We start from the raw sequence: 16,518 nt of genomic DNA on the forward strand, positions 1-16,518 counted from the left end.
ACAACTTGCACAACGCAATCATAAAACTTAACTATTTCCCTCTCAGACTTTGTCAACTTCTCACGCTCTCTCTCTCCCTCTCTCTCTCTCTCTCTCTCTCTCTCTCTCTGTATCTGTCTCTCTGACTCTTTTGTTTTCACGCTGCCACTTTCATATTCCATTTCGCATTGGACGCTCGCCATTTTACGTGTTGCGGACAAATTTGACGGCCATGTTCCGACATGCCGGATGCGGGATGAATAGGAGCAACAGCAGGAGGATGGGGATGGGGATGGGGATGGGGATGAAGACGAGGCAGAAATGATGCTGGCGACAACTTTTGATGAAATTTCCAGGGGCACTCTGACAACGTGTGGACAGGCCCAAGAACTCTGGCCACAGCCACGAACATTCTGCCAATCCTCCGCGGATGTGGCCCAAAGTTAATAGTCGCCTTGGGGCGTTGTCTCCTTGTTCGCTGAATTGCCTATCAAGCCTGCTAGTACAAGTTGCAAAAAGAAAAAAGAAAAACGAGATAAGGCCCATTGAAATGTACGAAATATTTATTTAATATGTTATCCAAGCAAGCATTCTAAGCTCATCCAATGTTTATACGAAATTATCGCTTTTTGCTAACTTTGCAACAAGTCAGCGATTGCCATTTTCGCTCAAGTTTCCTTTTCAACAATAATATCATTTGAAGTTTCTCTTAAATTCTAATTTGATTTTGAGTTTCAACGCACATAATGCGAATCTTTTCGCTAACCTTGTGAAAAGTCATAGATTAAATTTAACTGCAATCTCATTTTCTCTGCACATTTCCTATCGATTACAGATGACATAATATTTAATCTGCACAATTTAGCCATTTGGGGCACTCCGTTTAAGTGAGTGAAAATGCATTTCGTTATGTCAGCCATCAAGGATCATTGGAAGCGTACACAGAAGGACCTCAGTGTTTGTATGTATATATTTCTGTATGTAGATATTTGCGCTTTTGAAATATGTATTTTTCGCTTGACAACATACAAATAGCCGCTTGCTGCTTAGGTAAACAAAAAGGACAAATGATGCGGAACTGAATGGGCCAGGACCGAAAAACATGTATACACATACACTTATATATTCAAATATACAAATATACAAATATACATATAACAGCTGAGTCGTTGTGGGCGGTTGGCTGGTGGGCTGGTTGGCTGGTTGGGTCGTACAACGATGGACAAAGTCGGACATGACATTTTGGATGTTGTCTGTGATGCAATTGCTAACGAGCTGTCCAAGCATCCCGTTCAAAAGAGCACCCACACACACACACACACACACAGACACACCCACACACACCCCACCCCAACACTTCCCCATTCACGTGGCTGGCGGAAGTTGTTTGTGTCAAAGGCTCTAGGCGTCTGGATCTGTAGCTGTCAGTCTAGGAAATTGAAAGGAAAGAAAACTGAGCATACTTTTAAGGCCGACGACAGCCCAATTGCAAATTGCACGTGGACTCTGAACCGAATAGCTGGGATCCAAAAACCTGGCCATCTTTAGCAACCGGGTGGCAGGCATTACGCGATTTCCGCTTGGCTCTAAATGCATTTCAACTTTTGCTGGCTCGTGCGTCAAAATTATATAAAATAGCTGTTGGCGGCGCCATTTAATTGAATAATTGCCAAACGACTTGTAAACAAGTTAGAAGATACGCTCACAACTTTCTCCGACTCGAGCTGTAAGCCAATTTGTTTTGGCCTGGGCAGCCAGAGAACACACACCGCTGACGTGGTTGCCAAACTAATTGCTTGACGATGCCTCCTCACACACACACACTCGCATACAGACACACACACACACACACACACACACAAGATAACTAACCGGGCTTATGCGTTTTCGCAGTTGTGTTGGGGGTTTATCAAACGTGAACGGGGCGAAAACTTAAATGGCAACTGAGTGGAACGAAATCATTACACCTGGTCAACTATTTGGATTGCATAAGAGTTACAGCTTGGTTCACTATTTATAGAATTTAAGCAGCTTTGAAAGGCAACCACACAGAACTTAAACAATATAAGTGGAAGCAAATAAAAACAAGAATGGGATCCTATATTGGATACGTCAAAGACTGCATTCCCTTGTAGAACGGAATCAAATTTATAAGATCGACCGGTGCTTCCTATGAGAGCTATATGATATTGAAGTCCAATATTGACAATCTTTTGTCCAAACGTTAATTGCAGAGTTTTTTGTGGGATTAAATGATGATTAAATGATTAAAAATAAATGAATTAATGAAGATGGTCAAATTATCAATCAGGTCCTAACAAAAATCAATCAATATTATTTTAATATTTATGGCTTGAATTGAAATCTCTCTCCACGCACAAGCATCGCATCTGAGTCGATCAACAAGTTGTGAGAAATACACTTATTTATATATATACATATATGTATACTTAACTTTAAGTACATAATTAATAAACAGCTTGTTTAGTGGTGTTATTAACTATTTATCAACTCAATTACCTAAGACTACAAGCGTAGTTATTAATGCTAAGCAGTATAAGCCAAAATATCCTCTTATTTTTCGACCCTGTTTCACTCTGAATGGAATTTCTAAGCACACAATTATTCACGTGCCCCATCCTTGCCCTCTCCACAAGCAAACTAATTGCCATTCCTAGGCACTCGCTGCCCCTCCCACGTCCTGCATTTTTGGGTGTCTGCAAAGGTCTTGGGTTAACGGTGGATGGTGTTTGTTTTTTGTTTCCAACGGGTATGCAAAAAGCGAAAACCAGATTTGACTTCAACTCCATATCCCCTATGCGTCTCTATATCTATTTATATTTCTCTTGTGCTTCCCTCATTTGATTGCGTCTCCTTGGTGAAATATTTGACTGTGATTGCAGTTCATATTTTTTTCTTTCTTTATTCTTATTAGATTTTTCAATTTACAATTTCTGACTTGGTTTGTAGCTCACCGAATGTGCTGTATTCTGTGTGTGTGTGTCTTACGTACATAGGAGTATCATATATAAGCAAAGTCGAGCTTATAATCTGTAAAATGCAAGTGCTAAGGCTCCAGTAACCCATAAGAACTCGGCTCAAAGAAGCCGCAGGTAAGCCCAAGCCGAAAAACCGAAACCGAAACCGAAACCGACACAGAAACCGAAACAAAACGTTTACTAAAAGCAGCCAGACCCACCACAACATAAAAAAAAATAAAAAATAAAAGAGAAAAGGCCCACGGACTACAAAATATTTCAGCACATGTGTTTGGCTATTAACTGGCGCTGTAAATTATGCAAATACCAACCACGGCAACTTTTGGCTGAAAAACAGCAGCAGCAGCAACAGCAGCAGCAGCAACAGCAACGGCTAGAGAAAAGTTTGCTGACATAGTACTATATAAATATTCGTTGTTGGCCAGGAGAGCAACAGCGGGAGAGAAGCCAACCACAACAACAGCAGCAACAGCAGCAACAGCAGCAGCAGCAGCAGCAGCAGCCGCAAAGCAAGCGCGAATGAGAGAAACATTGGGGCCGACACACGTGAGCCGAAGCATTTACATAACCTCTTTCATTCTGATTTGATTATATTCATTCAATTTCGTTTGCCACGCGAGCTTAGCGACCACAGCAACAGCAACAGCAACAGCAGCGATATGAAAAACAACGGCGACAAAGCGCAACAGCAATGAAAGAGCAAATGAAGGCCCAAAGGCAGCATCACATTTCTCGGCCACCTTTCGCCCTCCAAACCAAAAACTCACAAGAAAAATGAAGAGAAAAAAAAATTGAATATTTTATTAGACAACACCAGTGGGTGAGTATGTATGAGTATATGTGTGTGTGTGTGTGTGTGTGTGTGTGTGTGTTTGCGTGTGACTGTTACCCTTTATGGCCTGGTTGGGCAGTCTATTAGGCTGGCTCTTTACTCCTACTTATTATGCAGCCAACGCTTAGCTCTAGCTCTATCTCTGTCTCTGGCACTGTCCCCACCTCCCGCTCACTCACTCACTCACTCACTCACTCACTCAGTTTGTGTCACTCACTCGTTATATTTTTGGGCAATGTTATTTTGTGTCGTCGTACCTCTCTATTTGACTAAGTAAGTCGTTAAGTTGTCAGACTCGTTTTTCAGTGTGGTCCTCCTACAGTTTGTCGTCCCTCCTTCTCATCCTTTAGTCTATTTTCTCAATCTGTGTGTGTGTGTGTGTGTGTGTGTGTGTATGTGGTTTTATAAAGTAGTATGGCTGTGTGTGTTGGCTTTATCAATAAAGTAGCCGCGTTCTTTTGACTGGCATCGCCTGACATCTGTATTTTAGCTGTAACACACTTGACCGACCGAACTTTATTTTGCACAAGTCACCAGACAAAAAACAAATAACTGAGCAACATTTATGACAACAAATTTGGGGGAAAAAAAATATGAAGTCAGTCAGCAATGTGATTGAAATATATATATATATACCTTATAGTAGTCGCTTGGATTCGAGCCACACGACACACACACAATAAGAGTTAAGAGTGGCCAACAAAAAAAAAACAACAGTTTTTGGTCTTAAGAAACACGCTGCATGCTGCTTGGGCGCTCGCTCTTGACTCCGCCGTAGCGCAGGACTTTGGTTCCGTACGTGGCACGGTCTGAAAATCAACTGAAAAGCTTTGGTGCGCAATCAACAGTAGGTCGAATGTCCTTGTTGATACCACCGACGCGAAGGACGACCAACGACGACGAAGCTCAGCACTCTGAAGTTGAAGAGACGCGCATCGTTACGGGCGGGTTGTGCTCCTGGAGCGAGCTTTCGAGCGACAGCCGAAAGAAGAAGACCCTAAAAACAAAACCCAACCTCGCTCGGGGCACAGCAGCCGCAGTCGCAGTCGCAGCCACTGCCAGCGTCGCAGTCGCCGTCGTTGGTGTTAGCTAAAATAACATTGATATCGCCAGAATAGTTTAAATAAATAAATAAATGCGCCACAAAGCTGCAAGCCACTGCATTAGTTTGCCATGCAATTTCAGTCACTCGCCTGGTCACACTGCCAACAGACTAGTGTGTGTGTGTGTGTGTGTCTTGCTGTGTTGTGCACAACTACACATCATATAACCGGAACACACAGTCGCACAAAGTTTATTTGACTGCCAAATATGAGCTCTTTAAATTAAGCAAATTTCATTTGTATTTTCTTTAATCTTTATCGTATTTCAGCTCTTTTCAGTTGGAATTAAGCCATAAATGTTGTTTCAATTATTAAGTTGAAAATTTCACTACTCTTTTAATTTCAGATTGTGGCAAATCGATTCACCGTCAACAATTGTTTGGCTTTCCAGCCAAGATACCAAGTAAATGAATATTTTGTATCTTAATTAGAGCTTTATTAAAAGCGAACTTTAGGCTGTGACTACACATAAGTCTTCTGTAGCTCAATTTATATTTAAAATTAAATTACAATTATTATTTTGATTGGAATTCATTTTTGAACGATGTTTATCAAATCAGAATGCAGAACAAATGCAAAACAACGAGTTCCCTTTGCCCGAAGAGCTATGCTAAGTTTTCTCTTAAAGATAAGTCTAAGCCAAAATATTTTGTAAGTCTGTCCAGGTGCAAGTGCTGTCAACTAATCTAGTGAAAATACTCAATCACAAGCAATTATGCCCGAAAGGGAGCAGTTTTGACCTGCTTACCTGCTTGCCTGCCTGTTAGTTTAAGCCATGCAAATGCTGGCCAAAAATGGCTATGGATTATGTGCAAGTGTAAATGTAAGTGAAAATGTAACAGAGCTAATTTGGGGGCAGCAGTTGGGAACTTACATCAAATGGGTCGGCCCCAGGCTGTCTGGCATTTGCCAGCCATTTATCTCAATGCAGTTAATTAAGAGTTAAATTTAATTAGCATCTACCGCAGTGGACCAATGTACAGAAACGGTTGCCTACCGCCGAAAGACAATGCTTCTTAAATACACTATACGATATTTTTGATTGTCATTTATCATTTTTATTCATTTGCACAGCCCAAACACCTGGACCTAAAAAATTATAATATTAAATTAAAGAAGAAACAGCCAACGTCTATGCGGCGTATGAGTAATATTATCACATTAATATATACACGGGACATTTGTGTGAATGAACAGTCCAGTAGTGTGTGTGTGTGTGTGTGTGAGAGAGTTTGTGTGTGTGTGTGTGTGTGTGCGTTCTTTTGTTTTCGAGATACGAACGTTGAGAAAAGGCACAGGCTTAAAAATACTGCACACAGACTTAGAACACAAGCAATTGACATTGGCAGCGTCAACTCCCACGCGTTTCCACCTAAACCCACCCCTACTCCAGCAAACCTCCCTCCACAGGCTCACTGGCACCCCTTTTATGAGCTTTCGAGCTCTCTCTCTCTCTGTCTCTCTCCCTCTCTCGCTCTCGCTCAGTCTCGCTCTTTGGAATTTACTCACCACGAGCTTTTCTTGAATCGCAAGCTTTGAGCTTTCCCCCGTTAGCAGTGCGGCAACATTTTTGGCGCCTGCCCTCAAGCCAAAAAAGCAAAAAATCACAAATCTCATCTATATAATCGCATCAAATCAGCAACACTCATTTCCTCGCCCAAACTAGGGACCGCCTCCCGCTCGATGGTTGTTATTTTAAACCAGACACAGCAACAACGACAACGACAACCACAACAGCATCGGCAGCAGCAACAACAACAACAACAACACAAACAACAACTTGCAGCAGTTACAGCTGGCAAAATATTTATCAAAGCACAGCGTAAGAAAACTGATTTGGAGCGCATATGAAAGCCGTTAAGAGTCCAATAAGTGAACATATCTGCAGCTTGAGCATAAGAAGCGAGCTTAACAGAAGAGGTGTAAGAAACCCCCAAAATGAAATATAGGTCGGATTACGTGCATTCTTGCCAATTCACATGCTTGTGTATTTCTCTTAGCAGAGAGTCGGACAGTTGGACAGTTGGACAGATGGACACAGCCATGTTCAGAATGGTATACAAATATATTCATGTCGAGTAAATGGCATTTATCAAGCTTGCTACAGTAGAAAACAACAAAAAGAAGAAAGAAAATAACAATAAAATATTCAAAATTTGAAAGCAACATAAAAGAGCACACATTAAATGGATATAGTAGAAGGAGCAACAGCGAGTAGTCATCCTTAATCCTTGCCGAATACAGAAAAATGCACAATTAAATACTGTTTCGACAGAAATCTGATAGTCATCCTTTAGCCAAAATGCCTTCCGGTGGTCAACGTTGTCAGTGGACAATATTGTCCAGCTGCATGAGCACCAGTCCCCATACAGTGGGTGGAGTTGGATGCCACTGACTGCAACTGCAATTCACTGAATGGCTGATCCACATCTGCAACCAATACTAAAGCCCGGCAGGGAGACAGACAAAAATAGCCATGCATTTTTCAATGCAGTATTCATATGCACATATGCATAAATAATGAGAAGGGTATAAGAATCTTCAGTTATGTAAAAGATAAAATAGTTATTTTAATAACAAACACAGGTGCAGTTACTCGTCACTGTTCTGTGTTCTTTAGTTTCTGGTCTTTGGTCCCAGATCTCTGGCAACTGCCACCTGATATCTGTGCTATGGGCTTTGGTCGCTGGCTGAGGGTCGCTGGATGGCCGTGTTTGCGCTGTACTTGAGCAGGGTCCACCTGGCCGCTTGGGCGCCATATCGTTTTGCTGGCTCAGAGCCATTGTTAATTAGTGCACCGACCTTGTCGTAATTAGTGCGCACATTGCACATTGCACACTGTACACTGCACTCGGCAGATGACCTGCACAACCATATCCCAGCTCAGCTCAACTCAGCTCAGCCCAGCCCAGCCCAGCACCAAAGCAGGCGAAAACCAGCCGACAAATATCCGTTGAGTTTATGGCAAACGCCGCCGGCGCCAACTGAACCAGCTACACAACCTGAGCGATGGCGAAGGCGATGGCAATGGCGATGACGATGCTTGTGGATGGAGGTGTTGATGTTGATGTGGTGACTAGTGGTACTGCTGCTAATGTTGCTGGGCTGAGCTTGTAAGCCCACAAATTCGCATAATAAGTTTTGCTTTAAACGACGACGAGCAGCTTAGACAAGGCAATGCAATTTTGGTTTGGCTAATATGAGAGAGAGAGTATGTTGGCCCGAAAGCCTGTGCCTGTGCCAGTGCCATGCCAGTGCCAGTGCCAGTGCCATGCCTGTGCATGGGCATATGAAAGGACTTTGCCAAGTTGGGACAGTTGCTATAACGGTCTAATGAGCAGAGAGAAACAGACATAGAGGGCGATGGTGAGGGAGTGAGGGAGTGAGGTAGTCTCAGAATTATGGTAACAGCTCCTCAAGCAGCCATTTAAAGTTTCAGTACTGACATGAGTAATATTATAGCTCCACTAATGGGTTTTTGGTGGGTGTGACTGCAGCTTTGCAGTATCCAGAATTAAAGTAAAGAAACATTTAAGGATTTTTCCTATACTTTGGTTGATTTTGGGCACTGCAATTGTTCGCAATCTGGACACATTTAAGTGACACTGATCTCGTCTTTATCTGCCAAGTCTAAACAAACTGAATCATATCTTTAATAAAGTGTCAAATATAAAGAGACAAGCTGAATCTGCTTCGAGTTGATTAACTTTCAACTTGAACAATGCAAGTGAAGAGGGATAAGATGTAGAGCATAATTGTTAAAAAATGTCGAAACACATAAAATGCTTGAATAGTATTGGCTAATATAATTTGCAACTAGTCCGAGTAGGCAAATTTCTAGTCTTGAGATTTGGTTATTATGTTGCACAATACGGAGAATATACTTCGAATACCCTTCTGCAAGCTGCTCATATGCCAAATTCTTTCCAAAGAACTAAAGCCACAAGTTGATTTAAATTATGTGCAAATAGAGAATTAAATGATGGCTATAGGCCATTTCTCAGTTTTCACAATACAAATTGAATCATCGTATGCTTAATGATCATTTTGTGTTTGTGCATCAAAGTTTTAGCAGAGAAATCAATTTAGCTACAAGAGGCTTAAATGGATTTCTTTGGTTTGCTTTCATTTCACTCATATTCTATTTGTTATGGCTTATCTCTCTCTCTCTCTCTCTCTCTCTCTCTGCCTCTCTCTCTCTCTCTCCTTCTATGTATATCTGGCATTACTAAATGCCTGACCAACTGTCTGTTTAACAGCCATTTCGGAATTTGCAAAATACAAATTAAAAAACAATTAAATATTGAGAAGGCACAAGACAAGACCCTCAAGTTCGCCATACTTCGCCATCCTGCTTTGGATTTTCCAAAGAGTGAACTGTATGATACAAATTACTCGCCGAAAATAATTAAGCGCATAATTATTTAATTTGTTGCGTGCGGCATGAGAATTTGCCAAATGGCTCTCAACATCAATGCAAACGTATTCAGTGGGCGTGGTCACATTAGCCAACAAAGCATAATTATTGAGATACAGCTCGGCAAATGGAAATTAATGGATGGACGGACTGCAAAGTGGTTTCAAGCGACGCTCGCACACACAAACCGACACACGCAACAGACCCACACACAACTGAGTGTGAACAGTGTTCTGAAGCATGCACTTAGCAGGGCCGGGTGGGGGGGGGAACTGTGCAGAGGACACAACTGTCCACGGGGCGAGAGTTCAGTCACACTCAGCAAATGGCGGCGCCAGCACGAGCCGCACTTTAACGCCAGACTCAAGCGATGAGCTCAACGTGGCGTATGCGTAATATTTGACACACACACAGAGAGAGAGAGAGAGAGAGAGAGAGAGAGAGAGAGAGAGGGAGAGGGAAATGGAAATAGAGACAAGCGGCTTGTGCAATTTGCCGGCGCGTTGTTTGTTTACATTGAGAACTGCTTTCAATTGTCACGCCCCCCAATTATTTACTTGCATAACTCCAAGCCATGCTGTCAACTTGTTCCCTCAAGTGGTCCTTGTACATCCTGACTTCAGTGTATCTATCGCCATGACAAGCATATAAAAATATCCCAAAATCAACTGACTTTCAATGATCATAATTCTATTCATTTTCACCAGAGAGTTTACACTTGATTTAAATAAACGAGTTCTTTGCAATACACAAAAAAATTAGAAAATGTCAATTTGGACACATGACTTTCGCTGGAAATTCTTGTAAAAATTATAATCAAATCGAACTTGAGGTCTGGCTTGAACTTTCCACAGACAGAACTTTGTCATAATTCAACGGATTGTCATAAATATTGCCCGTATCCTTATCTACTACAACTATCGGACCACTATATTGCACAGTTACCAGCACAATGAACCATTTGTCAAAGAAGATGTCACAAAATATGCGTATTATTGAGATCCTCATATTTGACAAACAAAAAGACATCATATTCTCATCACCGTATCAAATGGCTGCCATTGACACATTCTGTCGAAAGATGATGATGATAAATACCCAAACGAGTCTGAAATATTCTCTTCAAAAGAAATGTGTCAAACCATAATTGGAACCGGAGTCGGAACCGCATGATTACCAATACAAATGCAGAGGCGCAATAAATATTTCTATTATTTGGCCCGGAAGCAAGACATCGTAGCGGAACTTCATAATGGTGGATCCCGTTAGTTAGGTGCGTATAACACTTTGATACATGTACTCAGAGAAAGTCATTTTTGGGTTTGCAAAAATATCCAAATCTCTAATCGGAAAACTGGTTCACATCCAGTTGGAAGACACAAATCTGATAAATCAAATGTGTTTAAAAGATAAAATATCAAATTATATTTCAGCCGATTAACTCAGTTCCACAAATATATATAATCCTCGGAGTATCAACGACAAGCGTCTTGTGTAGCTGAGCATTCCGATTAATATGCAGAGCTATGTGAAAAGTGCATTTACTTAAAGCCATCTGCTGTCTGAACTGAAGTCAAGGATGGCAATATTGATTAGAATGTTTATGGCAAGTCTTTCACATTTTCAGTGCGGCAAGTGTGGCGTTTGAATGACCAGATGCCACCTGATCCAGTCAATTGTGAAAGTAATCAGGCTACTTATTTAAAGCTGTGTCGTGGCGGCGTAAGTGATGCAAGAGCACAATCAATATAAGCACACATATTTATGTGCTTGTTTGTGCACACACTCACACACGAACACACACACACACACAAGCACGGACACACACACGGACACACACAAGCACGCACGCACGCACACACGTGCTGCTGGGCATAATGTGGCATCAGCGAGAGTCAGTTAACAACATGTGAGCCATTTGGCCCTAGCCAAAGGTGGAGGCCTTTGGAAGGTGTCTAGGAGCAACAGCAGCAGCAGCAGCAGCATTAAGTAGCAAGTAGCAAGTAGCAAGAACACTCGTTCAGCCCAGTCGTCGTCTACATTTCCGCCCCATCTCAGCCTGGTCACCCAGTCGCCCTGTCGCCCTGTCGCCCGGGCTGCCGTCCCGCCATCTCAACCAATCCCTAACACTGTGCGTCGTTCGCTGGATGGCAGCGGGTAAACAGAATTCGAGTGTAGTGTAAACAATCATTGACCTCGTTCATATTTCTCGGGGCGTTCGCTCATTTGCCTTTGGCCTCCGTCGCAGTCGCAGTCGCAGTCTCCCTCTCCCTCTCCGCTTCCGTCTCCGTCACCGTCTTAGTCTCAGTCTGAGCAATGATGGCGATGACGATGACGATGAGGGCAACTTAGCCCGGGCACAATTAAAAATTGTTGTTCAGTTTGTTTAGTTGCTTCGCTGCCTCTTGGCCAACATCATTGACAGTTTCAGTTTGAAATCAATTAAGCCCGTGCCCAGGCAGCTACTGGCTAACTTGGCCACTTGGCCATTTGGCAACTTGGCAACTAGGCTTGACTTGTAGGCAGTGTGTTACACCAATGAAATTTCAATGAGTTCTTTGTTTGGCCTGTTGGCAAATGATGATGAGTACACGACCAACACAAAGCAGGCAGGCCAAAGGCTAAATAAAAAGCATAAGAACAAAAACAAAAACAAAAACAAAAACCAAAAAAATAAAGAGCAAAATCACGATAGTCTCACAGACAAAAAATGATCAAAAAAAAAAAGAAAAAAAGAAAAGAAAATAAGCAACGCTGAGCGGCTTGTTTGCAGCCGTCTCATATCCTCCTATCGTAGCAGGCAATCAAGGATAACGCGCATTATACTGCGTCTAACCTCCCGCTCCCTCCCTCCCACACACACACTCACACACACACACACATCGCTATAGATGTTCATATGAGTGGGGTGTTTGCGTCGTTGCGACGCCAGCATAGCGCTAGCTTAGCATTTTTATGCGCCCCGCCCACAAGCCACGATTACGCCCCGAGCTCACCCTGGCCCAGAGAGACATTATGTAGTTGGCTTTATCGCAAACGATTTGCCAAACACAATATGACGACGACCAGGACCAAATGCAAGCAGCAAGCAGCAAGCCGAACCCAAGATGAAGATGAAGGCAATAGCATTGAGAACATTCTACAGCCACCGCAGAAGCTCTCACACACACACACACACACACACACACACTCGCACACACTCGCACACACTACACTGATAGTTGACAGGCGACTAATTTGTCAATTTTAAATAAGAAATTTTTTCATCTTATTGTAAATATTTCGCATATAGAGCAAAAGACTAGTTTTCAATGTGCATCTATAAGAAACTGTCACTGCAATGAAAACTACTTACAAGTGAACTACTTACAAGAATAAACAAAATAATAATAGATAAATAGCTTGCAAATACTTGGACATATAAATGATAAAGAACAAATGCGCAACTGTACTATTTTGGTGTAGTTTTTATTCGTCGAGTTTAGTGCTTCAATTCAATTTTTACAACTCATCGCAGCTGACTAATGAATTGGGAAAATCTTGAAGTATGAGGCAATAAGATTGTTTGCTTCCAGACACAATCACATACATATGTATTTTTTTTTGTGTGGTGCGCCCCAAATTGTTGTGGGGCAACAGCAGCCGTCGTCGAGGACATTTTTGTAGTCGATGGCAGCTTTGTTTACTTGACGCCGGTGACTTTTAGGTCTACCGTTTATGAGGCGCACAAAATGCGAAACGACAAAAACAACAACAATCCCAGGGAATGGTCGAGTCGGGTATGCTCGACTAACAGGTACCTATCACGCAAGCAAGCAAAGTTCAAATGATTATGAATGCATCTAGATATAAAGGATATAAAAGGATATTAAAAATTGTGTATATTTACATGTTAGAGAAGTTGAACAGCTGTGCGCTATACGCCCACTCTATGCGTCGGATGGGTAAAGGGTAGAACAACTACTACTTTTGTTAGAGCAGCCAGCAAGCCAAAACCAAGTCAGGGATTGTAGTTTTTCACCAAAGGGTCGGAGGGATTGGGGTGTCTTTTCTGCTCCTTTTCCAATGAGCATGTGTAATGACAGCTTTTGCTTGCCCATAAACCAAGGGTTAGCTTATGTGTGTGTGTGTGAGTGTGGGGAACCACTATGGACAACCATGCGCTCCCCATTCCATGTACTGTCTACTGATTTGACAGAGAAATTGATTTTTTGGTAAGTCCCTGTGCCCTGAGCCAGCACATTTTTACAAACTGCATGCGTAATTTCTCATATATATATATATATATATATATACATATAATGTAGATACATATAAGAGATATATACAATTACCAACGACAAAGTCAAAGTTACTAGATGAAAACTGTCTACTCTTTAACCATAAATAGGTGCAAAGTGCACAAGTAATAAATGCGTCCAAAAATACGTAAAAGGCTTTGATTCTGTGACAAGGATGAGAGGTTAAAGTATGTTGATCAACTAGTTGTTATTCCCTCGAATAGCCAAATCTTTCATAAATAAGTCAATATAAGAATTGAAGTCTGAGGAAGTTCGAAAAATGTAAAAATATGCTTCAAATGATCAAAAAGATCCGATCACATAGCACTGTCAGAGGTGTCAAGTGTGAGCTTTAATCGAATGTCAATTTCAAACGTTACTCATACCAATTCCGTAACAGATTATATTTCCTATTCCATACTCAAACTTCAACCGGAATCATTCAAGAACGATTGCGATGACCCCGTTGAGCATGCGCAGGATGCAGAGGCGAGCCTCGGAACTTGTCCGTGATTTGTACGAATCGATGCTGATTTTGACGACGGGACTGCTGATGCTGTGGAACCAGTGGCATGTGGTGCGCATAGTCAATGCCAAGAAGCTGCCCGATGAGCTGCTGGAAGAGCCAGCCCTCAGTTGGTCAACCATATTCTTTGCGGGTGGCCTGCTGCTAACCTTGGCCCAGTATCGGCCGCAGTGGATCAAGCGGCGTGGTGCAGTGGTGCGGAATATGCTGATGCTGCTTGAGCTGTTCGCCATGCTCTTCGTGGTGGATTATGTGCTGCTGTCCATATGGCAACCATTTCTCAATATATTCGATCAGGCGCTGCACGCCGTGGCCCATTCCAAAAGGGCGTGGCCAAGATTCATTTTCCACCACTGTCCTGGACTTTCCGCATGGCTGATTAACGATGCTTTCGCATTTATGCGCTCGGCGGCATCGTTATCGTGGCTCCTGCTCGCCATCGAGGTGGCATGTAAGTATTTGTCCAATCAGACTACCCCCGCCACCCACCACCCACCGCACTCACCATATTTACTCTTCCACTCCACTGCAGCCCCTCGATGGCGTCTGGCAATTGATTTTCTGCTGCTGGGCCAACTGCCCGCAACGAATGCATTACCGGGCAAGCGACGCAATCGTCATCTGTCCAAGAGACAATCTATCCAAAATTAACTTTGCTCTGATTTATCAAATTCTGGCGGAGGCTCAAAAAGTCAATCCAAATCCATCACTTACAAAAGTGAAAACTAACTCCAAAACTAAATTATAAAAGTATTACTAATAAATGCATAGATAAGGGCAATTATCTTCAGACAACGACATGAAAGAAGTTCAAGTTTTATTCACTGATTGATTGAGGAATTTGCAAGCATTATTTGGAGCGTTTAAGGAATAATTCAAATAAACTATAAAATTTGTTTTCTTTTTTATCGGAAGCAGGCTAGACTATAAGCCACAAGAAAATTCGCCCTGATTTTTAGAAAATCCACCTGAAACGAAAATTGCTCTGGAAACTGGAATAGTTTTCTTATTCTAAGAAATAATTTCTAAATATAGGGAAAAAAAGGTTTTTATATATCAGAAATATATGTATCTCTTCATAGAAAATATAAAATATTTAAAAGAACTAGAAATGCCACCCGTTATTTTTACAAGAAATAAATTGGGAAATGCAGAAAAGTAATGAAATTTTCTCGACTATATCATGTCAGAATTTAGCTGAATTTAAATTAAATGATGCGAATATAATATAGTATAAGTAAAAGCTTAAAATACTAATGTTTTATAATGAAGAAAACTAATGTAAAAATTCGATGCAAGCATATAAAGAAGTACACCCTGAGAATGAGATACAAATTTTCCACTTTTAAGGAAAATGTACACACGAATTAAGAAAGGTAAAACACTTTAGAAAAATGCTCGCTGAATAATAAGGTGAGTAACCGTTGGCGCTAAAGGTATGGCGATATACTAAAATCGGGGTGATTTATTTTCTGAGTGTATGTATATATGTGCAGTATGTGTGTGTATGTGTGTGGATGTGTGTGGATGTGTGTGTATGTGTGTGGATGTGCTCTATGCCAATTTGCAATCTCTTTGTCATCCTCTCACTCTCGACGATGCCCCTCTCAGTGGTCTGTCTGTCTGTTTAGGCAAAAGGTGCAATCTCGTGCATTGCTACAATTTTGATTGCCTGCATCATTATTTAATTATGAAATGCGCGAGATTTCTGACACCTCCCACACACTTACACACACACACATACACACACACATGCACATGGGCAAAACAGGGAAAGAGATGGAGATAGGTGGGATTATGGCTAATTTGAAAGTGTATTAACATACCTGTCTGCAATTCTGACCACGCCCGTTGTCAGTGATTTTAAAAATTATTTTTGTAGTGGTTGGCTTTAGCGCTGCTTGCGGCTAAACAATTCAATATGATAATTAAAAACAGTGCTAATTATTATAATTACAAATGTATATATATGTGTGTGTGTATGTGTGTGTGTGTGTGTGGCAAAATTAAATCCGCGCACAAACGTTATACAAAGTCAACACTTGACAGCTTCAATGTCCTGGCTTAGATACAACAACAAAAAAACAACAAAAAAAACCAAAAAAAATCCCTTGATGGGGTTAGCGCGCACATTTAATTAAACAGGCCACGACGAGGCGCGGAATAACTAAACGAACTGTTAGCGATTTGCACGGCACCACGAAAAGAATTAAATTAAAACAATTTAAACAAAAGATCAGCCAAACAGCAAGTTAAACCATTTGGATGCGAGAGGAAAACAAAAACCAAATCGCACACAAATAAGAAATGTGGAAAGCACAGAGAATAAAATGTACTTTAAAATATGCACAACGCACGCGAGCCGAAAATAAAATAACAATG

At 41.5% G+C, this 16,518-nt stretch overlaps 2 protein-coding genes across 3 annotated transcripts in view; one reads left to right on the plus strand and one right to left on the minus strand.

Annotated features, from left to right (window-relative positions):
- LOC6569525 (frequenin-1) overlaps positions 1-16,518 on the minus strand; it is a 28,951-nt gene extending 12,433 nt beyond the window's left edge. Inside the window, exon 1 of one of the 2 annotated variants that reach the window (XM_001995482.3) lies at positions 15,963-16,518. The gene's annotated coding sequence lies outside the window, so the exon portion shown is untranslated. Of the gene's footprint in view, positions 1-4,446; positions 4,462-15,962 lie in introns of those variants that run through there. The other variant, XM_032741379.1, reaches the window with a different exon arrangement.
- On the plus strand, positions 14,000-14,930 carry LOC6569526. Its single transcript, XM_001995483.2, has 2 exons — positions 14,000-14,587; positions 14,669-14,930. Exons 1-2 carry the CDS (start codon positions 14,068-14,070, stop codon positions 14,785-14,787), a joined length of 639 nt encoding a protein of 212 aa, XP_001995519.1. The 5' UTR covers positions 14,000-14,067; the 3' UTR covers positions 14,788-14,930.

The sequence above is a fragment of the Drosophila grimshawi genome, unplaced genomic scaffold (genome assembly GCF_018153295.1).
Source record: "Drosophila grimshawi isolate 15287-2541.00 unplaced genomic scaffold, ASM1815329v1 contig_848, whole genome shotgun sequence".
Lineage (NCBI taxonomy): Eukaryota > Metazoa > Arthropoda > Insecta > Diptera > Drosophilidae > Drosophila > Drosophila grimshawi.